The sequence below is a fragment of the Acomys russatus genome, chromosome X (genome assembly GCF_903995435.1).
Source record: "Acomys russatus chromosome X, mAcoRus1.1, whole genome shotgun sequence".
Classification (NCBI taxonomy): domain Eukaryota; kingdom Metazoa; phylum Chordata; class Mammalia; order Rodentia; family Muridae; genus Acomys; species Acomys russatus.
Genome location: NC_067169.1, coordinates 123,398,225 through 123,425,723, shown reverse-complemented (window position 1 = coordinate 123,425,723; position 27,499 = coordinate 123,398,225). Strand labels below are relative to the sequence as shown.

At 54.3% G+C, this 27,499-nt stretch overlaps 1 protein-coding gene across 2 annotated transcripts; it reads left to right on the top strand.

Moving 5' to 3' along the window:
• The first annotated feature begins 305 nt into the window (after positions 1-305).
• On the top strand, positions 306-27,499 carry Flna (filamin A). Of its 2 annotated transcripts, XM_051142236.1 has the most exons (48): positions 306-433; positions 3,392-3,879; positions 6,969-7,217; positions 7,323-7,420; positions 7,507-7,654; positions 8,250-8,368; positions 8,791-8,868; positions 8,955-9,117; positions 9,201-9,401; positions 9,963-10,100; positions 10,185-10,308; positions 10,441-10,577; positions 10,681-10,874; positions 11,064-11,177; positions 11,270-11,413; positions 12,249-12,372; positions 12,464-12,624; positions 12,709-12,799; positions 13,065-13,234; positions 13,434-13,551; positions 13,681-13,943; positions 14,366-14,963; positions 15,056-15,229; positions 15,312-15,474; positions 15,555-15,715; positions 15,807-15,977; positions 16,359-16,482; positions 16,566-16,722; positions 17,685-17,874; positions 18,033-18,056; positions 20,268-20,515; positions 20,625-20,720; positions 20,859-20,961; positions 21,046-21,186; positions 21,486-21,614; positions 21,808-21,981; positions 22,077-22,238; positions 22,431-22,634; positions 22,714-22,866; positions 22,976-23,098; positions 23,187-23,453; positions 23,609-23,746; positions 23,961-24,076; positions 24,602-24,734; positions 25,703-25,879; positions 26,015-26,233; positions 26,318-26,521; positions 26,971-27,499. In XM_051142236.1, exons 2-48 carry the CDS (start codon positions 3,507-3,509, stop codon positions 27,156-27,158), a joined length of 7,944 nt encoding a protein of 2,647 aa, XP_050998193.1. In that variant the 5' UTR covers positions 306-433; positions 3,392-3,506; the 3' UTR covers positions 27,159-27,499. The 2 variants fall into 2 exon arrangements, with proteins under 2 accessions (XP_050998193.1, XP_050998194.1); XM_051142237.1 differs by lacking the exons at positions 306-433; positions 18,033-18,056.

Genomic DNA, 27,499 nt, shown 5'->3' with positions numbered 1-27,499 from the left:
CCAGGAAGCACTTGGCTCTCCTATACTCATCAGCTTCTTAAAGGTTGGGCCTAAACATAGGCTTTACAGACCCCGCTGTGGAGGTGAGCCCCCCTCCCTTGAAGCCTGGCGGTCCTCTAGGAGCAGTGAGCTCATTCTGGGGGGCGGTGTCGCCAGTGAGCCCGGGCACTTGAGCTTGTGGCGCGCCCCCGCACCCCCTCCCCGCCCCCGGGCTCCCGGGCGATTTTACCAATTAAGGCTTTCTTGTCGGGCCGGGCCGGGCCGGGCCCGTCGCGGGGCGGGCGTGGGGCGGGGATGCGGCCAACAAGAAGGCGGGCAGCAGCGGCCCATTCGCGTGGAGGCGCGCAGCGCGCAGCGGACGCCAGCGGCACTCTGAGGTGTCCAGCGTGGGCGCAGAGAGCTGGGCGCCACCCCGCGGTTGCAGGGACAGCAGGTGAGGGCTCTGTGGCCAGCTCCACACTGGATAGTTGTCGGACAGTAGGTGCGCGGCTGGTGAACTGGGGAAATGTCTGGAAAGCAGGCAGGGAGGCCGAGGCCAGGTGCAGCTTGGGTGTGGACTCAGGTCCCAGTCATAGCCTTGCATAGTTTCCCACAAACTCATGTCTGTGTCCAGGAATCTGGGAGCTCCAGCGCACAGAGGCCCTTGAAAAGGGGGCTGGTATCTGAGTGTTTGGCAGGAGATGGGCACTCATAAACTGGTCATTATTGTGTGCTATTCTGGGAAAGAAAGCTCTTTGGAGATTAGTGCCTTGATTAGGGATAAGAGTGAGTGGCAACTTGGAAGGGCATTTTCCAGCCAACACCAAGAATGGATACAGGAGATATGATACAACGGTGCATCTGAGAGTCCCCTGCTGACCTGGGCACAGGGAGCTGATAATAGAGTTGTGGCAGGGGGATGGCCGGCTAGAGCTCCAGTCAGGTTGTTTCATTGCCAGCTAGAGCATAAACATCACCATCCGCATAACCCAAACCCAGACCTGGGCCAGAAAAAATGGGAGAAATCCACCCACAGTCTCTTGCAGCCCCAGGCTGTCTGAGCAAGGTGAGAGCTCAGGAAATCTGCTTCTCTTCTGTCACACCTGGATTAGCCTTAGGGGCACTGGTCTCATTTTGGCGATTTTTTGCTTCCTTCTCACCTGCTGCCCCCGGGCTACACAGGGCTAGAAATAGGGTTCCAGTATAGTTGGTGGGCTTGGGCCTATGGTTCCCTGTGGGAGGGCCTGGCCTGGGGTCTGAGGCGGGTGGGGTGGGGAGGGGAGGTGGGCGGGGTGTGTCTAACATCCAAGAATCTACTCCAAATAAGGGAAAATATGAAAGAGCTGGATTTTGGCTTCCTGGGGCTGCTCCATCTGGGTCTTGGGAATGGAGCGACATCTGGTGGTGGCACCATGTCCATTCTAAGGACAAGACCCCCCACTCCAACACACACAACATTCCTCTTTCCCCTTAAATAGCCAAATGATAGGGCTGGAAGCTGGGACACCCAAGTTCCGTGTGGTCCGTTACTATGATTCAGTTTTTCTTGTTCTCTTCAAATGGCATGGAGTGGCAAATCATTTACTGATGTAATTCCTTGCATGGGGATTTGCTCTTCAGTAGGTCAAAGCATAACTCTAATGGCGCCTTGAGTGACCCTCTGGAAGTTTTCCTGTGGGTTACCACTTCACAGGTCTGAATCCTGTCCCCGAACCCTCTCTTTGGCTCACTTGGTGCAGGTATATATGAAAAGAGAGGTGACTGGAGGTGGGATAGGGGTGTGTGGGGGTTCCATCCTGAAAATGTTACTGGACTGGTGAGGTTATAGACAGTCTCAAGATAAACATGCTGAGAGGTGGTGCCCCTTGTGAGCATCGCTCTATCATAGCTCTGCCACAGGCAATGCAGACAGGCCAGGTCAGAGGAGAGTCAACCATATTTGGGCATGTATGACATGTTGGCCAACCTAGGGCCTCCTTCAGCCACTGGTCTTTAGAAGATAAATCATTGCTAGACTCGAGAAGTAGGGATAGAGGTCTGCCTTTCTGTAAAACACAGCTGGGGGACATTCTACTGAGGCTTGAAGTACAGAGAAGGTGGATGGAAGGAGTCTACCGTGGGAAAGGCACAGGTAAGCTGAGTTCACTTCCCTGAAGAGGGTGGTGGTGAGTGTCTCCCTACAGCTCTCTTGCCTCTGTACTTTGCTCATCTTTGCCTCGGCATAGCACCCTCATCAGTACACCCAGAAATTATCTATCATAAAATTAACTTTTAGTTAATAGCTGTACACTACGCAGGGAACATAACCCATGCTCCTCAGCAAGTCTTGACATCTGGCGAGTCTCCTTCCTTCAGTAGTCTGGGATACTATCGCTGAGCCCCTCCACATCTGTAAGGTCACAGCAAGCTTAGGGGCTATTCTACTCTACCAGATGAGAGCTCCCCCCAAACCCCCACCCCAGAATTTCTCAGGGCCCAGGGTGGATGGAACGGTGAGTTAGGCAGGCACAAGGTGCACCCCCCCCCCCCCCCCCCCCCCCGTCTGCAAGCATCACACAGCGGGCACCCTGTGGTTATGCCCGTTGGCATGCCTTGGGCCTTTGGAAGGCCACTTGGTTGTGCTGGCGGCCTCCTGGCCCAGTGCCCGCCCCATTTCCTCCCGGATGGAACTAGGGGGCAGAGAGGAAGACTGTGGGGCTGGGCTGGTGCAGGTGTGCAGGCCAGGGCCCTGGAGACTTGGAAGACTAGCGGGCACGGGTGGGGAGAGTAGAGGTGATGAGAGCCCTGCCTGGCAGCCATTTCTCTGCACTTTGTGCACACAAAGAGCTCGCGGCGGCGCCAGGGGCCCTGGAAGGGGTCGCTCTCGGGATTGGACTCTTCGCATTGCTGTGGACCAAATTGAAGTTGAGAACCCTAAACTCGGGAAGAGTGGGGAATGAAGATAGAGGAGGCGGGTGCAGGATCAGGTGGCGTCCAAATGATTCAGGAACCCTATTCGCTCCGCCCCCTGCAGAGACCTTGCGGGGGAGGGGGGAGAAAGTCCCTTGTAAGGGTGTGCCGGCTGGAGCTGAGCAATCCTGTGACAGAACTACTCAACCTTTCCTAGGTCTGAGGTCCGTTTCTTGTAGTAATATAGTAGATGTTATGGAACCTCCTTGTGCTCTTGGGGCTCAAAGACCCTCCCAGAAGCAGGAGAGCTGAATTGCCTTAAGCGGAGCGCAGTGGTGGTGGTGGTGGTGATGGTGGTAGTGGTGGTGGTGGGGGGAGGGGGCGACTTTGTGGGGCATTCCAACGGGCGGGGCGAGGTGGAGCCCGGGCTGCCCAGAAGCCCCACCCGGAGGCTCCGCCCCAAGGAAACCTTGCGTCTGGCTCCACCCTTCGCCTGCATTTAAAGGGCTCGCTTTTCCCGCAGCGCAACATCTGTTCTGTGCCTGTTCTTTTACGTGCGGAAGTGCCTTCGGCTTTAATTAAAGGGCCGTCCCCTTGCTGAGGCTGCAGCACCGCCCCTCCGCTCCTCGCGCCTCAAAATGAGTAGTTCTCACTCCCGCTCTGGCCAGAGCGCGGCGGGCGCGGCTCCTGGGAGCGGTACCGATACGCGAGACGCTGAGATGCCGGCTACCGAAAAAGACCTAGCGGAGGACGCACCATGGAAGAAAATCCAGCAGAACACGTTTACTCGTTGGTGCAACGAGCACCTTAAGTGCGTGAGCAAGCGCATCGCCAATCTGCAGACGGACTTGAGCGATGGGTTGCGGCTAATCGCGCTGCTAGAGGTACTCAGCCAGAAGAAGATGCACCGCAAGCACAACCAACGACCAACTTTCCGCCAGATGCAGCTCGAAAATGTGTCGGTGGCTCTTGAGTTCCTGGACCGTGAGAGCATCAAGCTCGTGTCCATAGGTGAGGGTGCGGGCCACACTGGGGCACCGCGCGGGTGCGGGCGTGGTCACCACACATATTCTCTCTCTCTCTCTCTCTCTCTCTCTCTCTCTCTCTCTCTCTCTCTCTCTCTCTCTCTCTCTCTCTCTCCCCCCCCCCCCTCCCCCTCCCTCCCTCCTAAAGCCCCCCTCCCAGTTCTCCTCCCTAGCTGCCACACAACCAAGGGTACCCCTAGGCCCCTCGGCTGCCTTGTTCAGCGAGGTCCTCGAGAACAAAGGCGCGCAGGCTGGCCTTGTTGAGCATGCAAACCGCTACGCACACCCCGCCTGCTGTGCCCTGCTGGCCTGTTCCCAGGCTGAGCTCACATCCTCTGTAGGCCTCGCCCCCATCGCTGTAACCGTAGTGGGACAGGCACAGACTAGGCTTCTGCCCCTGCGAGCCGCACCCCATCCCTGGGACGTCCATGCTTTCCCACTACAACAGCAATTTTGAAAGGACCCTTCTATCCTTTGGATGCCTCTGTAGTTCTAAAGTGGAGGTTGTAGCTCGTAGCTCCTATTATGCTAGACTCCCTCAGCTTCTTGCCCTGGAACATGCTCCCCCATGGGAGGTAGTTCAAATCCCCAGTTTATGTCTTTTCCGGAGAACTTGGAGGTGGGAGCTTATTGTTGGCAAAAGTGCAGCCCGGGTGTATTGGGTATGGTTGACTGAGTGCACCTGGCCATAGTGTGCTTGGTTGCCAGCTTTGCTGTCTATAATGAATCAAACTCTTGCTTCAATGTGAACCTTAGTTTTTCAGTATCTAGAATGCAGAGACTGGCTGAAAGGTTTACTGCTAGCCCAGTGTCCATGTCATTGAACTGGAGAGATTGACATTGATATTGCTTTTTGAAGGATCCCATGCCTTTTCCAAAGTAGGGACTGCTCGTGGACAGGCACTAGAATTGGTAACTTGGGCATATGTAACAGGGAGAGTAGAAGAATGGACCTTTTCTCCTTAATAGAAAGGGGTTTCTAAGCTGGGCGTGGTGGCGCACGCCCTGTAACCCCAGCACTTGGGAAGCAGAGGCAGGCAGATTGCTGTGAGTTTGAGGCCAGCCTGGTCTACAAAGTGAGTCCAGGACAGCCAAGGCTACACAGAGAAACCCTCTATCGAAAAGCCAAAAAACAAAAAAAGTTTTCTCCTATTCTTACAACTTTGGAATGGTACATGTTAGCTAAACCAGTGAGGCACTAAGATTCTCCTGGCCCCTCAGGCCAGTTTTCTAGTGCTGAATTCTTTCTTTGGAATGTCCACAGAGGCGGGCCCGTGGATGTATGGAGGCCCACCCCTAGTCCCAGGCTCAGTCTAGCCAGCTGAGTCATTTCTGAGTCTTGAGGTGGGGGCAACCGGATGTGGGAAAGCAGGCCACACCCCAGCTCTTTGGGGGGGGTCTCCTCCCGCCTTCTTTCTCCCCTCCTCCTTGTGAGCTGGCTGGAGCAGGCCTAGTTCCCAGAGCTTTGCCATATAAGGCAAAAAAATGTTGGAAAGCAACAGTGATTAGGGGAGGGAGGGGGCCGGCTGGCCCAGGGGCTGGGGATAAGGGGTGGGATGGGGCGGGGCCATCTAGCCAGGCAGCCTCCCAACCCTAGGCCCTGGTCCTCTCCTCTTGGAAGGGGTACATAGCTGGCATAGGCTGCCTAAGCAGACCAGGGAAGGGACCAGCTGTACCTTCCTGGGCTGGTGGGCCTGTCTTCTCCCTTTGGAGGCTATTAAGGACCTATGTTCTCCTTGGGGCTCTTAAACTGGACCTATGACTTAGGGTAGGGTCCTTGTGTATTTGGTCTTCTTTGACCTTCCTCCCCCACCCTCTCACTGCTTTGGGACAATGAAAAGCATCTACAAGGGGCCAGGACCTGTTTGCTTTAAGAGGCTCAGGTGATGGGCCTCTAGGTTCTGTCTCACTGGACTGGGATGCCACCTGCCCTGGAGGGCTCTCTCAATGGTATTCTAGTTTTCATGACCCTCCCGCCCCCATTGACTCACTAGATAAACACTCTCTGATGACAGGGAAGGCCTGTAGGGTTTCCAAAAATGAGCTGTAGAAAATGCTACCCACCATAAGCCATCCACCGTTGAGGAGGTTAAGACCCAGAGGTGGCCTTGGGTGGGGTGCAGAAGGGTTGCCATGGTGATGGGTGTTCATGGTTCCCGCCCTAACCACTTCCCTTGTGGTAAGCCTGGTGGCTGCCCAAGACCTAGCCCGTTAGGTGGCAAGTAGGCAGCTAAACAGGTTATGCTGAAGCAGCAGGACTTGAGGACACCACCCAAGTTAAGACCTCTGCAACAGGGGCTCCCAAGTGGCCCTTAGCACCAGAGGCAGGCTAGCCCAGCCCCACCCTACTCTTCCTTTTCCTCCTTCAGTGGGGCTATGGGGGTGGTTACCCCAGAAGTTCCCTATAAGCCTCAATGAGTCAGGACTAAACAGTTCTTGTGATTTGTGGCCCTTTCCCCCCCGTGTGCCACTTCTTGACTTCTAGCTTGGTGGGGGACAAGGAAGTAGCAAAGGGTGGGGCTCAACCCTTTTACACAAGGATCCTTGGCAACACCTCCACTTCCCCTGCCTCATCCCCCACCCTGGAGCAGCAGTTGTATTTCCCAATTACTCTTTGCCAACCTAGCCTTCCTCTTCTTTGGTTCTAGCCCAGCTTGAGGTCAGTGGCTCTGTTTCTAGACCATTTAGGGCTGGGCCACTTCTCCCAGTTCCCATAGATTCCCAAGAGGTAGGGGCAAGTCTTGATGTGAGCAGCTGCAAAGCATTCATCTCATTCATTTGCTCTTCCATCACCTTCTGGGCCCTGAGGTTTTTGGCAGGGTCCCCCTGATTGCACTTTTGTTACCATGTTCTATGGGTGTCTTCCCCTCATACACAAAGTCTCCTTCATCACTAGATATTTCCTTATACCCTTTAGGGGCCTTAGGCAGAGGGCTCCTGATCCAATTTTAACCCCTAGCTGGAAGGGGCCTCTGTCACCTAATCGATTTGCTATGCTGCCTACCCAGGTTCTCCCTTGCTGGCCTTGGTGAGGGAAAACCCTAATTGCCCAGTGCTGCTACCCCTCTTCCATAGACAGCAAGGCCATTGTGGATGGGAACCTGAAGCTGATTTTAGGCCTCATCTGGACCCTGATCCTGCACTACTCCATCTCGATGCCCATGTGGGATGAAGAGGAGGATGAGGAAGCCAAGAAGCAAACACCCAAGCAGAGGCTCCTAGGCTGGATTCAGAACAAGCTACCACAGCTGCCCATTACCAACTTCAGTCGGGACTGGCAGAGTGGCCGGGCCCTGGGTGCTCTTGTTGATAGCTGTGCTCCAGGTGAGGGGCACAGAGATGGGAGATCTTGGGCTAAGGCTGTTCGGTCAACCTAAAAGGTAGTCCTATAGGCCCCAGACTCACAGCATGGCCTCTTCTGTGTTCTAGGCCTGTGTCCTGACTGGGACTCCTGGGACGCTAGTAAGCCTGTGAACAATGCACGGGAAGCCATGCAGCAGGCTGACGACTGGCTAGGCATTCCTCAGGTGTGTTTCTGCAGGCCCCTGCAGCTAAGGGCTGCTTGGTCATAGTGAGGAGAGACCCAATGGCTCTTGTCTTCTGTCTATGGCAGGTGATAACTCCAGAGGAAATTGTGGATCCCAACGTAGATGAACATTCTGTTATGACCTACCTGTCTCAGTTTCCGAAGGCCAAGCTGAAGCCAGGGGCTCCTCTTCGGCCCAAACTAAACCCAAAGAAAGCCCGAGCCTATGGGCCAGGTGAGGGGGGCCTGGTCAGTGGCATTCTGGAGGGCTGGACACTTATACCTGGCCATAGGACAGTATTCTCTCTCAACTTGGGTCCTAAGGCATGTGCCACCACGCCCAGCCAAAATAATCATAGCCAGGCAGTGGTGGCATACGCCTTTAATCCCAGCACTTGGGAGGCAGAGGCCTGCGGATCTCTGTGAATTCAAGGCCAGCCTGGTCCCATAAGTCACACTGGCTTGTGAGAAGCTTCTTGATTAATGGAGGATCCAGCGTACTGCTGTTCTATAATTGGAGATGAAGCGGTCAGGATCATGCGTGTAAAAGGGGTTGGGAAACCAGTGCAGCAAACCAGACTGGGCCTGTCCTGGTGGTAAGAGCACACACAGCTCGGGGCTGAGGCCAGGCTCAATGCTGGGTTGACATTTACATTGAACAAACCTGCCTGATTGGCTTGTGCACTGAGGAGGGGCCCTGAGCCTGCAGAGGGATAGAGTGTCTCATGCTGTGTCCCTGTTACTGCTTTAGTGTCTGGGAACTGGGGTATAGAGGTGTGGGGGTGTGGCCCTACCAGCTGGTCTATGGCTCCCTCATCTTCTTCTGACAGGCATTGAGCCTACAGGCAATATGGTGAAGAAGAGAGCAGAATTTACTGTGGAGACTCGAAGTGCTGGCCAGGGAGAGGTGCTGGTGTATGTGGAGGACCCAGCTGGCCACCAGGAAGAGGTAGGGTTATCCATTGGCAGGGAAGGATCTTGCTGTGTCCCCCTTTGGAAGGGCTATTCTTTTTTTTTTTTTTTTAACACATTTTTATTGAAAGATAAAATAATCCATATTACATCTCATTTTCTATCCCATTCCATACATCCTCCCATTCCTCCCTCCCTCCCACTTTCACCCCAATCCCCCTTCCCTATGACTGTGACCGAGGGGGACCTCCTCCCCCTGAATATGGTGCTAGGGTATCAGGTCTCTTCTTGGTAGTCCTCTATCCTTCCTCCGAGTGCCATTGGGCCTCCCCACCAAAGGGACATGGCCAAATATGGGGCACCAGAGATCCTGTGACTGTGACAGTCAGTCCCCAGTCTCCACTTAACTGTGGAGAATGTTCTGTGGAAGGGCTATTCTTAACACTCTTCCCATTACAGGCGAAAGTGACTGCCAATAATGACAAGAACCGCACTTTCTCTGTCTGGTATGTCCCTGAAGTGACAGGGACTCATAAGGTGAGTCCTTGCCTGAGAATGTGGCTGGTGGCCATGGGTGGAGGGGTCCTTACCTCACCCTAACAGTCTGCCCCTCCCGGGAATAGGTGACTGTGCTCTTTGCTGGTCAACATATTGCCAAGAGCCCCTTTGAGGTGTATGTGGACAAGTCACAGGGAGATGCCAGCAAAGTGACTGCCCAGGGCCCTGGTCTGGAGCCCAGTGGCAACATCGCCAACAAGACTACCTACTTTGAGATCTTCACTGCAGGTGAGGGGACACAGCCAAGGCCCAGCCAGCCATCGGGGAGAGCTGTGCTGGAGTCTGAGAGCTGAGTTTGTGCCTTGGGACAGGAGCTGGCATGGGCGAAGTGGAAGTTGTCATCCAGGACCCTACAGGACAGAAAGGCACAGTGGAACCTCAGCTGGAGGCCAGGGGTGACAGCACCTATCGCTGTAGCTACCAGCCCACCATGGAGGGGGTCCACACAGTCTATGTCACCTTCGCCGGTGTTCCCATCCCTCGCAGCCCCTACACTGTCACTGTTGGCCAAGGTAGGCCTGGCCATGGGTGCTCCTCTACTGTGGTGCTCTGGCCTGGGCCTCTCCGGGGAGGAGTAGCCAACTGGGACTGTCCTACTAAAGCCCCTGTTTGGGAGCCCCAGCCTCTGGCTTCCACTGTCTGGGCAAGTACTGTCTTTCCTTTCCCATGCTGAGGCCCTTCTTGCTCCTCTTCCTCTCGTTGCCCCTCTCCATCTCCTCCATGCTTTTACCTTCGGAAGAGCTCGCTCCAGCTGTCTAGAAACCTGCTGCTTTCCGCTCTGCCTACAGGGTCAACGGTACTTGGATCCATCTTCCTCTTGGTGGGGAGGGCTGGGTGGAGGTATTGGGGCTGGTGTCAAGCCGGTGGGAGAAAGCCTGCCACGTCCCTGCTTGGGGTCCAGATTTTAGGGTCATGGCCCATTTCAGTTTCTTTCTTGCATGTGCTTCCCCAGCCTGTTGGGCCAAACTCTGAGGAACCCTCCAATCCCAAATGGCCTGGCTCTGTGGGTAGCAAGGGAGGGGACACCACCCAGCCCCAATTCCCAGCAACTCAGCTGGCCTATTTGCCCACAGCCTGTAACCCAGCTGCCTGCCGGGCTGTTGGTAGAGGCCTCCAGCCTAAGGGTGTGCGAGTGAAGGAGACAGCTGACTTCAAGGTGTACACAAAGGGTGCTGGCAGCGGGGAGCTGAAGGTCACTGTAAAGGGCCCCAGTAAGTTTGTCTGGTGGGGTGGTGGGTGATGGGCCTCAGGTCAGTCATGTTTGGACAGGCCTGAGTTCTTCCTTGTCTTTGCAGAGGGCGAAGAGCGCGTAAAGCAGAAGGACCTAGGGGATGGCGTGTATGGCTTTGAGTATCACCCGACTGTCCCTGGCACATACACAGTCACTATCACGTGGGGCGGCCAGAACATTGGCCGTAGGTAAGCTCCCTCCACTACTCACCATGTTCTGAGTCCTACCACCTCCCCATCTGCCTGCTGAGGGGCCAGTGGCATCTTCCTGCCTGGCCCACAGCCGTTTGGTGCTTACCTGTGTGGTGCTCTTGCTTGCAGTCCCTTCGAGGTGAAGGTGGGCACTGAGTGTGGCAATCAGAAGGTGCGGGCCTGGGGCCCTGGGCTGGAAGGTGGCGTTGTTGGCAAATCAGCAGACTTCGTAGTAGAGGCCATTGGTGATGACGTGGGCACCTTGGGTAAGTTGGAGGCTTCAGAGTGGGTGCCTGGACTAGAGGGTGGCAAGGGCAGCCTACGCAAGGATCCAGGGCACCAATAGGACTGACTCATGGCTGTTGTTAGGTTTCTCCGTGGAAGGTCCATCCCAGGCCAAGATTGAATGTGACGACAAGGGGGATGGCTCCTGTGATGTGCGCTACTGGCCCCAGGAGGCTGGCGAGTATGCTGTTCATGTGCTGTGTAACAGCGAGGACATCCGTCTCAGTCCTTTCATGGCTGATATCCGTGAGGCCCCCCAGGATTTTCATCCAGACAGGGTAAAGGGCATACAACAGTCGCCTGGGCTTTGGCTTTCTGCTTTTGCATCATCCCATCTTGTCGGCAAGGCTGCGCTCACGAGCTGGTATTCCTAGCACCGCGCTCCTGCTACTCTGTGGTACTTATTTCCCTGTCTGCCTCTGGTGGCCTTTCCTTGGTCTTCTGAGATTGGATTGCTCTCTTACTAGGTGAAGGCGCGTGGGCCTGGATTGGAGAAGACTGGTGTGGCTATCAACAAGCCAGCAGAGTTCACAGTTGACGCCAAGCATGCTGGGAAGGCCCCTCTTCGAGTTCAAGTCCAGGTGGGATGCCTACCCATGTTGGGGGCAGGGCTGTTAGGCCTCCTAGGCCTACGTACTCACCAGCAGGCTGCTTCCTTTTGCCTGCCTTACAGGACAATGAGGGCTGCCCTGTGGAGGCGATAGTCAAGGACAACGGCAACGGCACCTACAGCTGCTCTTATGTGCCCAGAAAGCCAGTGAAGCACACCGCCATGGTTTCTTGGGGAGGTGTCAGCATCCCCAATAGCCCCTTCCGGGTAAGCCCGCCCATGGACCCTTAGCCCATCTCCCCAGAGCCCCTTTGTGCCCATAGCAGTTTTAAATAGATCAAGCTTGCATAGCAATACAGTTTTCCCACTTACACTGCATTCCAATTCACAGCCGTCACCATAGTCTAGGATATTTTCATCATCCCCAAAGAAACTCCTGTCCTTCCCACTCCCCTTTCTTTAGCCTCTGACAAGCACTGCTCTATGGATTTGTCTTTTCTGGGCCTTTCATATAGATGTAATTATGTATACATATAACTTAAATATACACACAGTATGACTCCGTGTGTGTATGTGTGTTTGTGTGTGTGTGTGTATACTTCTTTTGTTTTGAGACAGGCTCTCACCATATAGACCAAACTGGCCTACAACTCACTTTGTAGACCAGGCTGCTTCTGCCTCCCAAGTGCTGGGATTAAAGGCGTGCACCACCACACTCACTCTGTCAATTTTCATTTGGTCTCTCCCACTGAGTGTCATGGGAAGGTTTTTCACCATTGTAGCATGTCAGTGCTTCATACCTTTTTATGGCTGAATACTTTTTCTATCCCATTGTGTGGATGGAAAGCACTATGTCTATTTGGTTACTTTCGGGCTATGTGAATAGGTCCGGTAGGAACATTTGGGTATTTGTGTGGACCTAAGTGTTCATTTCTCTAGGAGTAGAATCCCAGCACCATGTTTTACCTGTTTGAGGTACTGCCAGTACCTGTTCTAAGGCAACAGCAATATTTGGCTTGTCTATCAGTAGTAGCTGACGGAGCCTCTCACCTCCCCTGCCACAGGCTTGTCATGGCTCTTCACTTGCCTTTGTACCTTGCAGGTGAACGTGGGAGCTGGCAGCCACCCAAACAAAGTCAAGGTCTATGGTCCAGGAGTGGCCAAGACTGGACTCAAGGCACATGAACCCACCTACTTTACTGTGGATTGTACAGAGGCTGGCCAGGGTAAGGTCTAGCCTTGAATGGGAAGACAGGTAGGTGGGCAGGCTGTCTCCACAAAGTCCCATCCTCTTCTTACCCCATTTCTCAACCCCAGGAGATGTCAGCATCGGTATCAAATGTGCCCCTGGAGTAGTGGGCCCCACTGAAGCGGATATTGACTTTGACATCATCCGCAATGACAATGACACCTTTACTGTGAAGTACACGCCCTGTGGGGCCGGCAGCTACACTATCATGGTCCTTTTTGCTGATCAGGTAGGTATTACTGCTCCCAGCCCCTAGGTTGCTAAGTGTTGGCATGCTGCTATCCCCAGCTCTTTTTCTCCCATCACTTAATAGGCCACACCCACCAGCCCCATCAGAGTCAAAGTGGAGCCTTCTCATGATGCCAGCAAGGTGAAGGCTGAGGGTCCTGGCCTGAGTCGCACTGGTAAGGATAACTGTTCTGTAGAATGTGAAGGGGAACCAAGGACAGGGAACTGAAGAGTAGGGGGCCTCTATTTTCTTTTTTTTTTTTTTTTTTGGTTTTTTTGAGACAGGGTTTATCTTGTGTTCTTGGCTGTCCTAGACTCACTTTGTAGACCAGGCTGGCCTTGAACACACAGTGATCCGCTGCCTCTGCCTCCCGAGTGCTGGGGTTATAGGCGTGCACCACCACGCCTGGTAGGTGCCTTGATTTTGTTATATCTCCTCAGGTGTTGAACTTGGCAAACCCACCCATTTCACGGTCAATGCTAAAACTGCTGGGAAAGGCAAGCTGGATGTCCAGTTCTCAGGGCTGGCTAAGGGAGATGCGGCGCGAGACGTGGACATCATTGACCAGCATGATAATACCTACACAGTCAAGTACACTCCTGTGCAGCAGGTAGCTATCTCTACCTGCTGCAGCCATATCCCTTACGTGGTGAGGGTGGTGTAGGTAGGCTGCTGCATGGGCTTTCTAATTCCTCACTTGGGAAGGGGATTGGCTAGTGTCTCTCACATACCTGTTCAAGCTGGACAGCTGTAGGCCAAAGATATCGGGGTACTGATTAGGAACCACTACACTTGTGCACCTATTTCAGGGCCCAGTAGGAGTCAGTGTCACTTATGGAGGAGATCACATCCCCAAGAGTCCATTTTCAGTGGGAATATCTCCAAGCCTGGATCTCAGCAAGATCAAGGTGTCTGGCCTTGCTGACAGTAAGTAGTTGCTATACTGGTCATGGCCATTGAGGACCACTCAACCCCATCTAGCTTAGTGTTATCTGGAGCTACGTGATTAAGTGATGGTTGGTTTCCTCCCCCTCTCTGTTTTCATTGTTGCAACAGAAGTGGATGTTGGCAAAGATCAGGAGTTCACAGTGAAGTCAAAGGGTGCAGGCGGTCAAGGCAAAGTAGCAGCCAAGATTGTAAGTCCCTCAGGTGCAGCAGTGCCCTGCAAGGTGGAGCCTGGCCTGGGAGCTGATAACAGCGTTGTGCGCTTTGTGCCCCGTGAGGAGGGGCCCTATGAAGTGGAAGTGACCTATGATGGTGTGCCTGTGCCTGGCAGTCCCTTTCCCCTGGAAGCTGTGGCTCCCACCAAACCTAGCAAGGTAATTGGGTCTGGGAGGCTATAAGGGGAGGGTCCACCTTCCTTTTCTTTTCTTTCTTTTTTTTTTTTTTTTTTAAGATAGCATTTCTCTGTCTATCCTTGGCTGTCCTGAACTCACTCTGTAGATCAGGCTGCCCTCGAACTCATGGAGATCCGCCTGCCTCTGCCTCCCGAGTGCTGGGATTACAGGCGTGTGCCACCATGACTGGCCTATCTTCCTTCTTCCTTTCTGAGGACATCTGTCTTCTCCAGATTTGTCCTGGCCCTTTGTTATTTCTGCCTTTGTGATTGATGGGTGGGTGACCTATAAGGCAACCTATTTCTTTCATGTCTCTGGGCAAGGAGGAAAGCTAGGACAAAAGGAGACAGATGAAAGGTTGGGATGGTAGCTGGTAGCTGCTTCTAACTTCCTCCTTCCCTCAGGTCAAGGCATTTGGGCCAGGACTACAGGGGGGCAATGCAGGCTCCCCTGCCCGATTCACCATTGATACGAAGGGTGCTGGCACTGGTGGCCTGGGCCTGACAGTGGAAGGCCCCTGCGAAGCACAGCTTGAGTGCCTGGACAACGGGGACGGCACATGCTCTGTGTCTTATGTGCCCACCGAGCCTGGGGACTACAATATCAACATCCTTTTTGCTGACACCCACATTCCTGGATCCCCATTCAAGGCCCATGTGCTTCCTTGTTTTGATGCATCCAAGGTGAAGTGCTCAGGCCCTGGGCTGGAGCGAGCCACTGCTGGGGAGGTAGGGCAGTTCCAAGTGGACTGCTCCAGCGCTGGCAGTGCTGAGCTGACGATTGAGATCTGCTCTGAGGCAGGACTGCCAGCTGAAGTATACATTCAGGACCATGGTGATGGCACGCATACCATTACCTACATTCCTCTCTGTCCTGGGGCTTACACTGTTACCATCAAGTACGGTGGCCAGCCTGTGCCCAACTTCCCCAGCAAGCTGCAGGTGGAGCCTGCTGTGGATACCTCAGGTGTGCAGTGCTATGGGCCTGGGATTGAGGGTCAAGGTAAGGAGGCCTTCTGGGGTGGGGGTGGGGTTAGCAGTTCCAGGGTGCAGAGAGTCCTTTAACCACAGCCTCTTCATGATGGCTTTTTCCAGGTGTCTTCCGAGAGGCAACCACTGAGTTTAGTGTAGATGCCCGGGCTCTTACTCAAACTGGAGGGCCACATGTCAAGGCCCGTGTGGCCAACCCCTCAGGCAACCTGACAGAGACCTATGTGCAGGACTGTGGTGATGGCACATACAAAGTGGAATATACGCCATATGAGGAAGGTATGAATGTGCTGGGGGTCCCTTAGGTAGGGTAGGGAGAAAGTGGAAAACCCAGTTCTTCCTGACCCGCCCTGCCCTCCAGGAGTACACTCCGTGGATGTGACTTACGATGGCAGTCCTGTGCCCAGCAGCCCCTTCCAGGTGCCTGTAACAGAGGGATGTGATCCTTCCCGGGTGCGTGTCCATGGGCCAGGCATCCAAAGTGGTACCACCAACAAACCCAACAAGTTCACAGTGGAGACTAGGTAAATAAGCCACTGAAGATGCAAGGGCAGCCAATAGGCTTGGGAACCCCAGGTACTGACAGACTGTCTGTTTGAACCAGGGGAGCTGGCACAGGTGGCCTGGGCTTGGCTGTTGAGGGCCCCTCAGAGGCCAAGATGTCATGCATGGATAATAAAGATGGCAGCTGCTCTGTAGAATACATCCCCTATGAAGCTGGAACCTATAGCCTTAATGTCACTTATGGTGGTCACCAAGTGCCAGGTGAGGAGATGACGACAAGGATGGAACTAAGACTGCTTGCTAATATCCACAGTGCCTTACATAGCTAACATCCTTCTGCATCAACCCCTAGGTAGTCCCTTCAAGGTCCCTGTGCATGATGTGACAGATGCATCTAAAGTCAAGTGTTCTGGGCCTGGCCTCAGCCCAGGCATGGTCCGTGCCAACCTTCCTCAGTCCTTTCAAGTGGACACAAGCAAGGCTGGAGTTGCCCCACTGCAGGTCAAAGTTCAGGGACCCAAAGGTGAGAGTTCACATACCTAGGAACGGAGTTACGGAGGCATCATTTTTTTGGAGGGGGGGGGAGGAGGGCCCAGCATGTGGCCTAAAAAAAGGCTAGTGCAGATGGTGGAAGGGCTTCAGGTAACCTCACAGCCAGGCAGGTCTCTAGAGAAGGTGTAATGGACAGGACTTGGCCAGTGAAGACAGGTGGCAAGAGGGAGGGCCGATGAAGGCGCCTGGATGCAGGTTTTATACGCTGGGGTCTTGGACTTGTTCCTAGAATTGGGTAATTAAGGACATAATAAGGTCTAGGCTTTGGGCCAAGTCCTAGTCCTCCAGTGAGATGGGGTTGGGACGGGTGCAAAGAGCCAACCTAAGGGTCTGTTCTTGGGACGGGGTCTAGGCCTGGTGGAGCCAGTGGATGTGGTGGACAATGCCGATGGTACTCAGACTGTCAACTATGTGCCCAGCCGAGAAGGGTCCTATAGCATTTCTGTGCTATATGGGGAAGAAGAAGTGCCACGGAGGTAAGAAGCACCGTTCACTACATGCTGGGGGCAGGCAAGGTACTGAAAACTTTCTGATGGTTCCTAACACCCTGATCTCACAGCCCCTTCAAGGTCAAGGTGCTGCCCACACATGATGCCAGTAAGGTGAAGGCCAGTGGACCTGGACTCAACACCACTGGTGTGCCTGCCAGCCTGCCTGTGGAGTTCACCATTGATGCCAAGGATGCTGGGGAGGGTCTGTTGGCTGTGCAGATTACGGTGAGCTTGCTGGCTTCCTGGGCTCTACTGCACTTCCAGGCATAGCGGGGAGAGGCAGGTAGCTGGAGTGTAGGGCTGCAGGTAGCAGGCAGCTCAGTCTTGCTAACCAGTCTACCTAGAGCTGCACTCAAAGGGCAGGGCCTCTGCTTCTGGTCTGCCAATGTAACTACATTAGGATTTGTAGCAATTTTCTCCCAAGTTGAAAGGAACAAGTTTCCCCAAATATACACTCACTGCTACTGAGCATGGTACCTAAAGCCTGTAGTGTTTCAGATTCCCCACATGCAATATTCTCACAGGAGGGGAATAATGTTGCAACATTCAGATCTTTCCAACGTTCCCTGTGCCCTAGGATAGGCCCAGGCCTGAGGCTGGGCACCAGACTGCTCGCTCTCTCTTTTTGTTTTTTCTTTTTCTTTTTTGGTTTTTCGAGACAGGGTCTCTCTGTGTTAGCCCTGGCTGTCCTGGACTCACTCTGTAGACCAGGCTGGCCTCGAACTCGCAGCGATCCGCCTGCCTCTGCCTCCCGAGTGCTGGGATTACAGGCCTGCGCCACCGCGCCCGGCGAGACTGCTCTTTGTTTTTTATTTTATTTTATTTTTTTTTTTTGGTTTTTCGAGACAGGGTCCCTCTGTGTAGCCTTGGCCATCCTGGACTCACTTTGTAGACCAGGCTGGCCTCGAACTCACAGCGATCCACCTGCCTCTGCCTCCCGAGTGCTGGGATTAAAGGCGTGCGCCACCACGCCCGGCTACTAGACTGCTCTTTGTGTTAGAGAATGCTGGACGTTCGGGGCTTCCACCCTGGACTGTGCCACAGGCAGGCAGCTGCTGTAGCCGTGGGGGTTGAGGGCCCAGAAGCTATCCTTGTTATGCCCGTACTTGGTATTCCATGGAAGGTCTGAGATCATCCAGGCCTTACTGGACGTGGACCCAACCTCCTCCCCTGTGCTTTCCACACAGGACCCCGAAGGCAAGCCCAAGAAGACACACATCCAAGATAACCATGATGGGACATACACAGTGGCCTATGTGCCAGATGTGACAGGCCGGTACACAATCCTCATCAAGTACGGTGGTGATGAGATCCCCCTTTCCCCATACCGTGTCCGGGCTGTGCCCACAGGGGATGCCAGCAAATGCACAGTCACAGGTGAGCCAGCCCACCATCGGCCACGGAGGCACTCGACAAGGGGCTGGGGTGTGCCTGTGTGCAAGGGCTCGCTGCTTGGGGCGGCGTGTGGGAGTGGGGGCCGCCCCCTTGAGTGACTCACCTGACCTTTCTCCTTGCTCTCTGCCCTCTCACCTCAGTGTCAATCGGAGGTCACGGGCTAGGTAAGCTGCTTGCTGGGGCCACTCCCAATGCCCCTCCTGCCCAGAGAGGCACTTTCCTTTCCTCTTCATTGCTAATTCAGTCCCAGGACAGTTCCAGCTGCAGCTCTAGGCAAGGACAGAGTGGGGGAGGCTTTTGCAGGCAAGGCCACGGGCTGGAGGGTCAGGGCCCAGGGAGGTTTCTGGAGCTAAGCATGAGTGCTCTGGTTCTCCCCTCTCTGGGCCTCCATTTCCCCATCTGAGAACTCGGGTTGCAGCTGAGAGCTTTGGGGTGAAGTGTATCCTAGGAGGCACCTCACTGGGGACTTTGGGGTCTGGGGATCTTGGCATCCCAGGGAAGCACCCAGGGATTGGCAGCAGGTGCTTCCTTCTCACAAGGGCTCCTGCATGGGCTCAGGGGACAAGGTGGTTTCCTCCACCCAGTGGAGTCTCCAGCCCTCCTCAGATCCACAGACTTCCATCCCTGCCTCCCAGGGGCCTCTGTGTCCTGGGCTGGGGGAGGTGCATGAGTGGGTGGGGCTGGCTGGTGGTGCAGTAGTGCCAGTGTCGACTGCTTGGGTGGCCAGCATGGCGGGGCCTGGCCCAGCCTCAGAGCTCCAAAGTGCATTCTTTGCGACCTAGCTCCTTCTTTCCTTCTCTCCTCCTATTCCCTCAGCAGTGACGTTATTTAGACAGTCCCCAGCAGACAGACACCCCAGGGATACTGATGTGAGGCTGCAACTACTTACCTGTTGGCCAGGCACTTGGGTAGATGGCCAAGGACAGGATTATAAGACAGCTAGGGTGTTGTGGCAGAGGCTAGATTGCTTTGTAAAATAATAGTCCATGGGATTGGAGGTGTGGCATGTATGTGTGTGTGCACAGGGGAGGGGAGGGCAGAATAGGCCAGGGACTTGGAGTGGCCTCAATTTTCTTGACCATTATTTGTAGTATGGAGGCAGGGAGCCCAGCCAGGGAACTGAAGTCATCTTTGGGCAAGCTAGAAGGTTGTCTGGGGCCAGGTCAGTGGTTGTTGGGACATTAAGCCAATTAACAAGTGTACTTTGAGGATGCTATGATTAAGACTTGCTGGCCACCTGGAGCCTGGGTACAGGAATGAGGAATCAAGTAGCTTTCAGAAGAGGGCCCACGTTCTTAGCTGCATACAGGACAGGCGTGCAGGCAGCTCCTAGGGCAGCACAGGCAGCAAGCAGCCAGGTCTATAGCTAAAGATGATATCTGAATCTCATGTAGCCAGTGTGAGACCGAGGTCAATTGGGGGAGGGTGGGGCTTGGTGGCAGGCTGGCAAGGAGGCCCCTTAAACTTGGTCCTTAAGTAGATTTGGTGCTCCTAGCTGCTTTCCTTGTGGGAGGCTGGCTGCAGGGGTGCTCTTGCTGTCAGGCCTTAAAACCCACAGCTCTCAAGCATCCACAGCTGAGCCCCAGATCATAACGTCACTGTCCTTTTTCTTTTCTCAAGCATTATGGGGCCCTAGAGGCTGCTCCGATGTTCTACTTCTGCAACCCTGCAGCGGTGCCTTGGGCCTTCTGTCCTCTGTTCCGCGGGGGCCTCTACTGCTTTGCCAAGCCTGCTGTAATGCACTGCATGGGTGCTAACCCTGCTGCCTCCCTGCTGCTTGCTCTTGCCTGTGCTAGGCTGTGCTGGGCTGCCTCTCACTGCAAGCCTCTGGTTGAGCAAGCGTTCTCAGTTGTCAGGAAACTCCAGTTTCACCTTCAGGCCTGGGGGGTGGGTGGGTGGGTAGGGAGGAAAGTTTCACATCCCCCACACTGCAGCAGGACTCTGCCTCACTGCGTCCACACATAGCAATGGGGCCCAGGGCCAGGCCACAGGGGCGCAGGTAGCCATGGGCCTAGCCAGAGTGCTGGTATTTGTCAGCATAGGCCATGGTACCAGCTGAGGCTGAGTTGACAGAGGAGGTGGCAGCAAATGCTTGTGCTGGGATGGGATGGTCCTTTACTTTTCCTCCCAGGTACCTGGCTACCATCTGTTGGGCCTCTCTCATAAAGGGGCTTGAGGTGGTCAGGAGAATCCTTCCTGCCTTCTGAGAAACCACTCACCATCGTAGCTTGGGGTATGGGTTGGGCTAGAGGTTGGGGCTGGCTGTGCTTGGTTGTAGCAGTAAGAGGCCTGGGTGGATGGCATGCTGATGGGGATAGCCCAAATGCCAGGCTCACCTGCTGGCTCCCCTCTGGGGATCCATTCTGCCCTTGCAGGTGCTGGCATTGGTCCCACCATCCAGATTGGGGAGGAGACAGTGATTACTGTGGACACAAAAGCAGCAGGCAAAGGCAAGGTGACTTGCACTGTGTGCACACCTGACGGCTCAGAGGTAGATGTGGACGTGGTGGAGAATGACGATGGGACCTTTGACATCTTCTACACTGCCCCGCAGCCGGGCAAATATGTCATCTGTGTGCGCTTCGGTGGCGAGCACGTGCCCAACAGCCCCTTCCAAGTTACAGTGAGAAGGGGCCAAGGACGGGTGGGCAGGGAGATCTGGGAAAGTCTTAGACTGTCCTTCCAGGTCCCTTTGTGACAACAGTCTCCAGCTCTCTGACTTTGCCCTGCAGGCTTTGGCTGGGGACCAACCGACAGTGCAGACCCCACTACGGCCTCAGCAGCTGGCTCCACAGTATGCCTATCCTCAGGGTAGTCAGCAAACCTGGGTAAGGCCTGGCCTGGCCTGTTACTCACTTTGCCTAACCCATAGGGACACTTGAAGCTGGCCTTCTGGGTGTCTCGTGGCCCTGTTCTACCATATCTGCAGAGAAACCCCTCGCTTGATTCTTCTGTCTCTATTGCAGATCCCAGAGAGGCCGGTGGTGGGCGTTAATGGGCTGGATGTGACCAGCCTGAGGCCCTTTGATCTTGTCATCCCCTTCACCATCAAGAAGGGTGAAATCACTGGTGAGTGAGGTCTAGAAAGGAACTTGGAAAGAGTGATGACAGGGTGTTCCAATCTGTCCTGATCTCAAAGCTACTGCGTTGTAGGGGAAGTTCGAATGCCCTCAGGCAAGGTGGCCCAGCCTTCCATCACTGACAACAAGGATGGCACTGTGACTGTGCGCTACTCACCCAGTGAAGCTGGCCTGCATGAAATGGACATTCGCTATGACAATATGCACATCCCAGGTGGGCCCACCCCCACCCCCATTCCTACCATCTCAGAACAGGCTGGGGTGTGTTTATAGGGCACTTGTAGACTGCTGGCCTAGCATGCATGAGACACTGAGTAAACTAGGTATCGTGACACATGCCTATAGTCCTAGCACTGGAGGTAGGAGGGTCAAGGTTCAGGGCTATCCTCAGCTTCATAGTGAAGCTCAAAGCCAGCCAGAGATACCTACCCTGTTTCCAAAACAAAAACAAAAGTCTAACAACAAGTGGATGAGGCTAGTATTCCATCCATGTGGCTTCTATTCTGGCCTCAGGAAGCCCTCTGCAGTTCTATGTGGATTATGTCAATTGTGGCCACGTCACTGCTTATGGTCCTGGCCTTACCCACGGAGTGGTCAACAAACCTGCTACCTTTACTGTCAACACCAAGGATGCGGGCGAAGGTAAGGAGAAGCTGTAAGCTTGGCCTGGGCATCCTGTCCTCTGTTGGCTGAGGGCTGGGTGTGGGAGATGATTCTGAATGGAGTTCTTGACCTTATCTTTCTGCCTCTGCTGAACCATCAAGTCAGCTCACCTATGAAGGTCCAGCAGTGTGTCCCCAGGCGCAGTTGTCACTCTCACTGTGATACTTTTCAGGGGGCTTGTCTCTGGCCATCGAGGGTCCATCTAAAGCAGAAATCAGCTGCACTGACAACCAGGATGGAACATGCAGTGTCTCTTACCTGCCTGTGCTGCCTGGTGACTACAGCATCCTAGTCAAGTACAATGATCAGCACATTCCAGGCAGCCCCTTCACTGCCAGAGTCACAGGTGAGGAGCATCAGGAGTGACGGGGATGGTTGGCAGGGTGGGCACTGTCTCCTGGGGTTGGCTCTACAGTAGCTGATGGTTTGTCCCCTTACCAGGTGATGATTCCATGCGTATGTCCCACCTAAAGGTGGGTTCTGCTGCCGACATCCCTATCAACATCTCAGAAACAGACCTCAGCCTACTCACAGCCACTGTGGTGCCACCCTCAGGCCGAGAGGAGCCCTGTCTGCTGAAACGGTTGCGCAATGGCCATGTGGGTAAGACTTTAAGAGGGGGCAAGTGTTTCAGGGAAGGAGGGGAGAGCCAGTACTTGGGAGGTGGAGGCAGGAGAATCAGGGAAAGCAATCATTGGTTACATCTTAGCCTGTGATATCCTGTCTTCAAACAATTTCAAAAAAGGAAGGAGGCTGTGGGCCCACACCTTGTTGATGGCCCTATCCTGTGCCTAGGGATTTCCTTCGTGCCCAAGGAGACAGGAGAGCACCTGGTACACGTGAAGAAGAATGGCCAGCATGTGGCAAGCAGTCCCATCCCAGTAGTGATCAGCCAGTCGGAGATAGGTGATGCCAGCCGTGTGAGGGTGTCTGGTCAAGGCCTCCATGAAGGTCATACCTTTGAGCCTGCAGAGTTTATTATTGACACCAGAGATGCAGGTAAACAGTGGTGGCCTGCAAGCTGGGGCAGTATAGCTTCACTTGGCATTCTGGCTTATAGCTGTTATCTGTCTACCAGGCTATGGTGGGCTCAGTCTGTCCATTGAGGGCCCTAGCAAGGTAGACATCAACACAGAGGACCTGGAGGATGGTACATGCAGGGTCACCTACTGTCCCACAGAGCCTGGAAACTACATCATCAACATCAAATTCGCTGACCAGCATGTGCCTGGTAAGGGGAGCAGTCACAGCCTTCCCCTGCAGATTGGCAGCATTCCTGGACACCCCAGAACCCACCTGTAACCCGTGCAGAGTATGGACTATGGTTTTTTTCCCTACAGGCAGTCCCTTTTCTGTGAAGGTGACAGGTGAGGGCCGAGTGAAAGAGAGTATCACACGTAGGCGACGTGCCCCTTCTGTGGCCAATGTTGGCAGCCATTGTGATCTCAGCCTGAAGATTCCTGGTAGGGAAAAGACCAGGAGGGTTCCCAGGGCAACCCTAAGGCCAAGTAGAGACAGGGCCCTGTTGACCAAGCTGTCTTCTACCTGTAGAAATTAGCATCCAAGATATGACAGCCCAGGTGACCAGCCCCTCAGGCAAGACCCATGAGGCAGAGATTGTGGAAGGAGAGAACCATACTTACTGTATCCGATTTGTGCCTGCTGAGATGGGAATGCATACAGTCAGCGTCAAGTACAAGGGCCAGCACGTGCCTGGGAGCCCCTTCCAGTTCACTGTGGGGCCTCTGGGCGAAGGGGGTGCTCACAAGGTCCGTGCTGGAGGCCCTGGCCTGGAGAGGGCTGAAGCCGGAGTGCCAGGTAGGTGTACTAGCCCAATTCTTGCTATCCTGGGTGGGGCTAGATTGGTGTTTGGAGGATGTAGCCAGCAGCCACATTGATCTTGGCTTTGCTTAGAGTTGGCTGAGGCTGGGAAGCAGTCCTCCGCTTCATGAACACACACTGCTTTCCCACAGCGGAGTTCAGCATTTGGACTAGGGAAGCTGGCGCTGGAGGTCTGGCCATTGCTGTTGAGGGCCCCAGCAAGGCTGAAATCTCTTTCGAGGATCGCAAGGATGGCTCCTGCGGTGTGGCCTACGTGGTTCAGGAGCCAGGTACTGGGAACAGAAATGGCTGGGGTAGGGGAAGGTAGGCCCCGAGTGTGGGTGTGTTGAGCCCAGGTGTTATAGTCTCCACTAGGCTCTTGTTCTCCATCTTGAGGGCCCAGGGACACCCAAGCTGGCTGTGGAAGGCAAGAGGCCTTTATTAGGCTAGCCTTTGGCAATATGTGGCAGCCCCTGTATAGACTTATGTTCTCTTCCTGTCCAGGTGACTATGAGGTCTCAGTCAAGTTCAACGAGGAGCACATACCTGATAGCCCCTTCGTGGTGCCTGTGGCTTCTCCGTCTGGTGACGCCCGCCGCCTTACTGTTTCTAGTCTTCAGGTGAGGCACTGAGAGAAACTGCCCACCTGGGGCTTCTGGGCCCGGCCAGACCAGAGTCAACATGGCAAGCAGGCCTCGGCCCTGAGCTGAGTGGCCTACTCAGAAACAATTCTGGGTGCTAGGCTTCTGCTCTGGCCGGGAACAGCCCACGCTTGGGGTTGGCAGGAAGTGCCCTGTCCACCGCGTGGAGTTTTTCTCGTGTCTCAGGTCTAAAGGCTTTGAACAGAAGCCTGTGCCCATTGAGCACCAGGGCTGAGGTTTAAAGAGGGACAGCCTGCTCGAGCCGAGTGCTACCTACAGGGTGGGGCCGCCTTCCCTTTCTGCTACCTGGGTGTGTGATTGTGGAGAACACTTCTAGGGGATAACGTTGGGGGTGTGCCTGTGGCTTGCTGCCCTCACAGATCAATGGCTCTCCCTCTTTAAACCACGTTGGACACCAGATGGGTAAGTGATCCTGTGGGTCTCCTGCTGTCCCATTTGTCCTGGCTCTAGCCATCTTGTCTAACCAAATTGCTGTGCTTCCAGGAGTCAGGGTTAAAGGTCAACCAGCCAGCCTCTTTTGCAGTCAGCCTGAATGGAGCCAAGGGGGCAATTGATGCTAAGGTGCACAGCCCCTCAGGAGCTCTGGAGGAGTGCTATGTCACAGAGATTGACCAAGGTGAGGCTCTATCCCTGTCTAGTCATCTGGCTGACTAGAAGCAGTCTGACTGTTTGATTCTGTTAGCAATCAAAACCAGGCTCCTCAGCTAAGAAACCCTTTACAGACTGATAAGCACCCACGAAGAGACAGCTTTCCATGAAGCATGGCCACTAGGAAGGACACCTTGTGCCATACATGAGAGAGACTGGCCCAGAGAGATTGCCTATCCCTGCAGCTAGAAGAACAGCAGCTACTGAAGCACATTAGTTTCCCTAGTTTACCCTCTTCCAGGTCCATGATTGGAAGCAGATTCTCCCCTCCCCATCTCTAAGCCTGCTAATCTATAGGCAGCAGGATTTTTTTTTTTTTTTTTTTTTTTGGTTTTTCGAGACAGGGTTTCTCTGTGTAGCCTTGGCCATCCTGGACTCACTTTGTAGACCAGGCTGGCCTCGAACTCACAGCGATCCGCCTGCCTCTGCCTCCCGAGTGCTGGGATTAAAGACATGCGCCACCACGCCCGGCTAGGCAGCATGATATTAACAGTACACTAAGGAGTCAGCAAGGTGGCATTTTGCTTGTCAGGCCAAAAAACTCACCTGTAGACTTATTTTTGGTTTTTTGAGACAGAGTTTCTCTGTGTAGTCTTGACTGTCCTCGACTCACTCTGTAGACTAGGCTGGCCTCGAACTCACAGAGATCCGCCTGCCTCTGCCTCCCGAGTGCTGGGATTAAAGGTGTGTGCCACCATGCCCGGCTACCAGTAGACTTCTTAACTCAGACTTCTTAGAAGTCAGAATGTATGTGGCATTGGGATAGGTACTAGCTGACAACTCTGGAAGCAGAGGGGTCTCCATGGTGTAGTTGTGTTTCTGCTGGTGACAAGACAGATGAAGAGGATGTTAGTACCAAGGCTATTTCCTTCAGATACCATTTGCTAATTACATGCAGAAAATTATCCGAGGCCCATAGCATGTCCTGCATTTCAGATAAGTATGCTGTGCGTTTCATCCCACGAGAAAACGGCATCTACCTGATTGATGTCAAGTTCAATGGTACTCACATCCCTGGAAGTCCCTTCAAGATCCGAGTTGGGGAGCCTGGGCATGGAGGGGACCCAGGCTTAGTGTCCGCCTATGGAGCAGGCCTGGAAGGTGGTGTTACAGGTAGGTTCATGGGTATAGCTTCAAATGTGGACCCCCAGTCCCAACACCAGGAGGCATGTGGAAGTATGAAGGCTGTGCTGGGTGGCTGAAGGCAGGGAAGCCAGTGAGCCTCTGCCTGACCTTCCATGCTCGCAGGGAGTCCAGCTGAGTTCATCGTGAACACGAGCAATGCTGGAGCTGGTGCCCTTTCGGTTACCATTGATGGCCCCTCCAAGGTGAAGATGGATTGCCAGGAGTGCCCCGAGGGCTACCGTGTCACCTATACCCCCATGGCACCTGGCAGCTACCTCATCTCCATCAAGTATGGTGGCCCCTATCACATTGGGGGAAGCCCCTTTAAAGCCAAAGTCACAGGTGAGCCTCAGGCTAAGCTGTTGGTGACTCCGCAGTGACTTTCTACTCCAGCCACGTCTTAACCTCACCCATTCTGCCCTGCAGGCCCTCGTCTTGTTAGCAACCACAGCCTCCATGAGACATCATCTGTGTTTGTGGACTCCCTGACTAAAGTTGCCACTGTTCCCCAGCACGCAACCTCAGGTCCAGGTCCTGCTGACGTCAGCAAGGTAGTAGCCAAAGGCTTGGGGCTGAGCAAGGCTTATGTAGGCCAGAAGAGCAGCTTCACAGTGGACTGCAGCAAGGCAGGTGAGTAGCCCTGCTTTTAGCTTCTGGAAGCACAAAGCCAGAAATAACAGGGACTGCCCTTAGGGGTATTGGTTGTTGCTTCTGTTTGGGCCTCCTGCCTTCCCTTCTGCCCCTCAAGAAAATCTCCTGGAGCTGGGCTTGGAGAGAGTGCTCAGCAATTAAGGGCTGCTCTTCCAGATATCTGGGGTTCAAGTCTGAGGACCCACACGGCAGCTCACACAGACAGACATTCAGGCAAAACATCAGGGCACATGACATAATAGTGAGATGTCTTAGAGGAGCTGGAATTTCTCCCGGTGGGGAGTTTGGGGTCTGAGAAGCTTGCTGGGGCAGAGGGGTTCCTCATCAGGCAAGGGACAGGGTGTGGAACGGGGAGAAGAACGCAGAGCAGTTACAGCCAAAGGAAGGATTGAAGGCTTGTCACTGAGGCCTGTTCCTTCCCACCTTAGGTAACAACATGCTGCTGGTGGGTGTGCATGGCCCAAGGACACCCTGTGAAGAGATCCTGGTGAAACACATGGGCAGCCGCCTCTACAGTGTCTCCTACCTGCTCAAGGACAAAGGGGAGTACACACTGGTGGTCAAGTGGGGAGATGAGCATATCCCAGGCAGCCCGTACCGCATCATGGTACCCTGAGCCTGAGACCTGTGCCAGCCACAAGCTCCCATGGCAAAGAGCATCCCTAGACCTGTCCTATCCCCAAGAAGCCTCTTTTCCTTTCCTGAGCCCTGGACCCTCCCTCCCCTGGATCACTCTGGCCACTCTTTTCACTGCAGTCGTCCCTGCCCTGCGCTGTGTTCACCTGCCTCCTCTGGGCTTTCACTTGGGCAGAGGGAGCCATTTGGTGCCAGAGCATGTCTTCTTTGGTTCTGGGAGGGTGGGAGTCCCATGTACAACCACCCCATGAGTTCTCTTTCCCAGCCAAGAGGAATAAAATTTTGCTTCCATTGTCCTGTGAGTGTCTGTAGCTTTCACAG

Excerpts from the sequence above, each read along its gene's own strand:
- Flna (XM_051142236.1), top strand. The coding sequence starts at position 3,507 with ATGAGTAGTTCTCACTCCCGCTCTGGCCAGAGCGCGGCGGGCGCGGCT. Across the intron at positions 11,178-11,269 it reads CTCTTCGAGTTCAAGTCCAG|GACAATGAGGGCTGCCCTGT; the intron begins GTGGGATGCCTA and ends CCTGCCTTACAG. Across the intron at positions 22,239-22,430 it reads GTTGCGCAATGGCCATGTGG|GGATTTCCTTCGTGCCCAAG; the intron begins GTAAGACTTTAA and ends TCCTGTGCCTAG.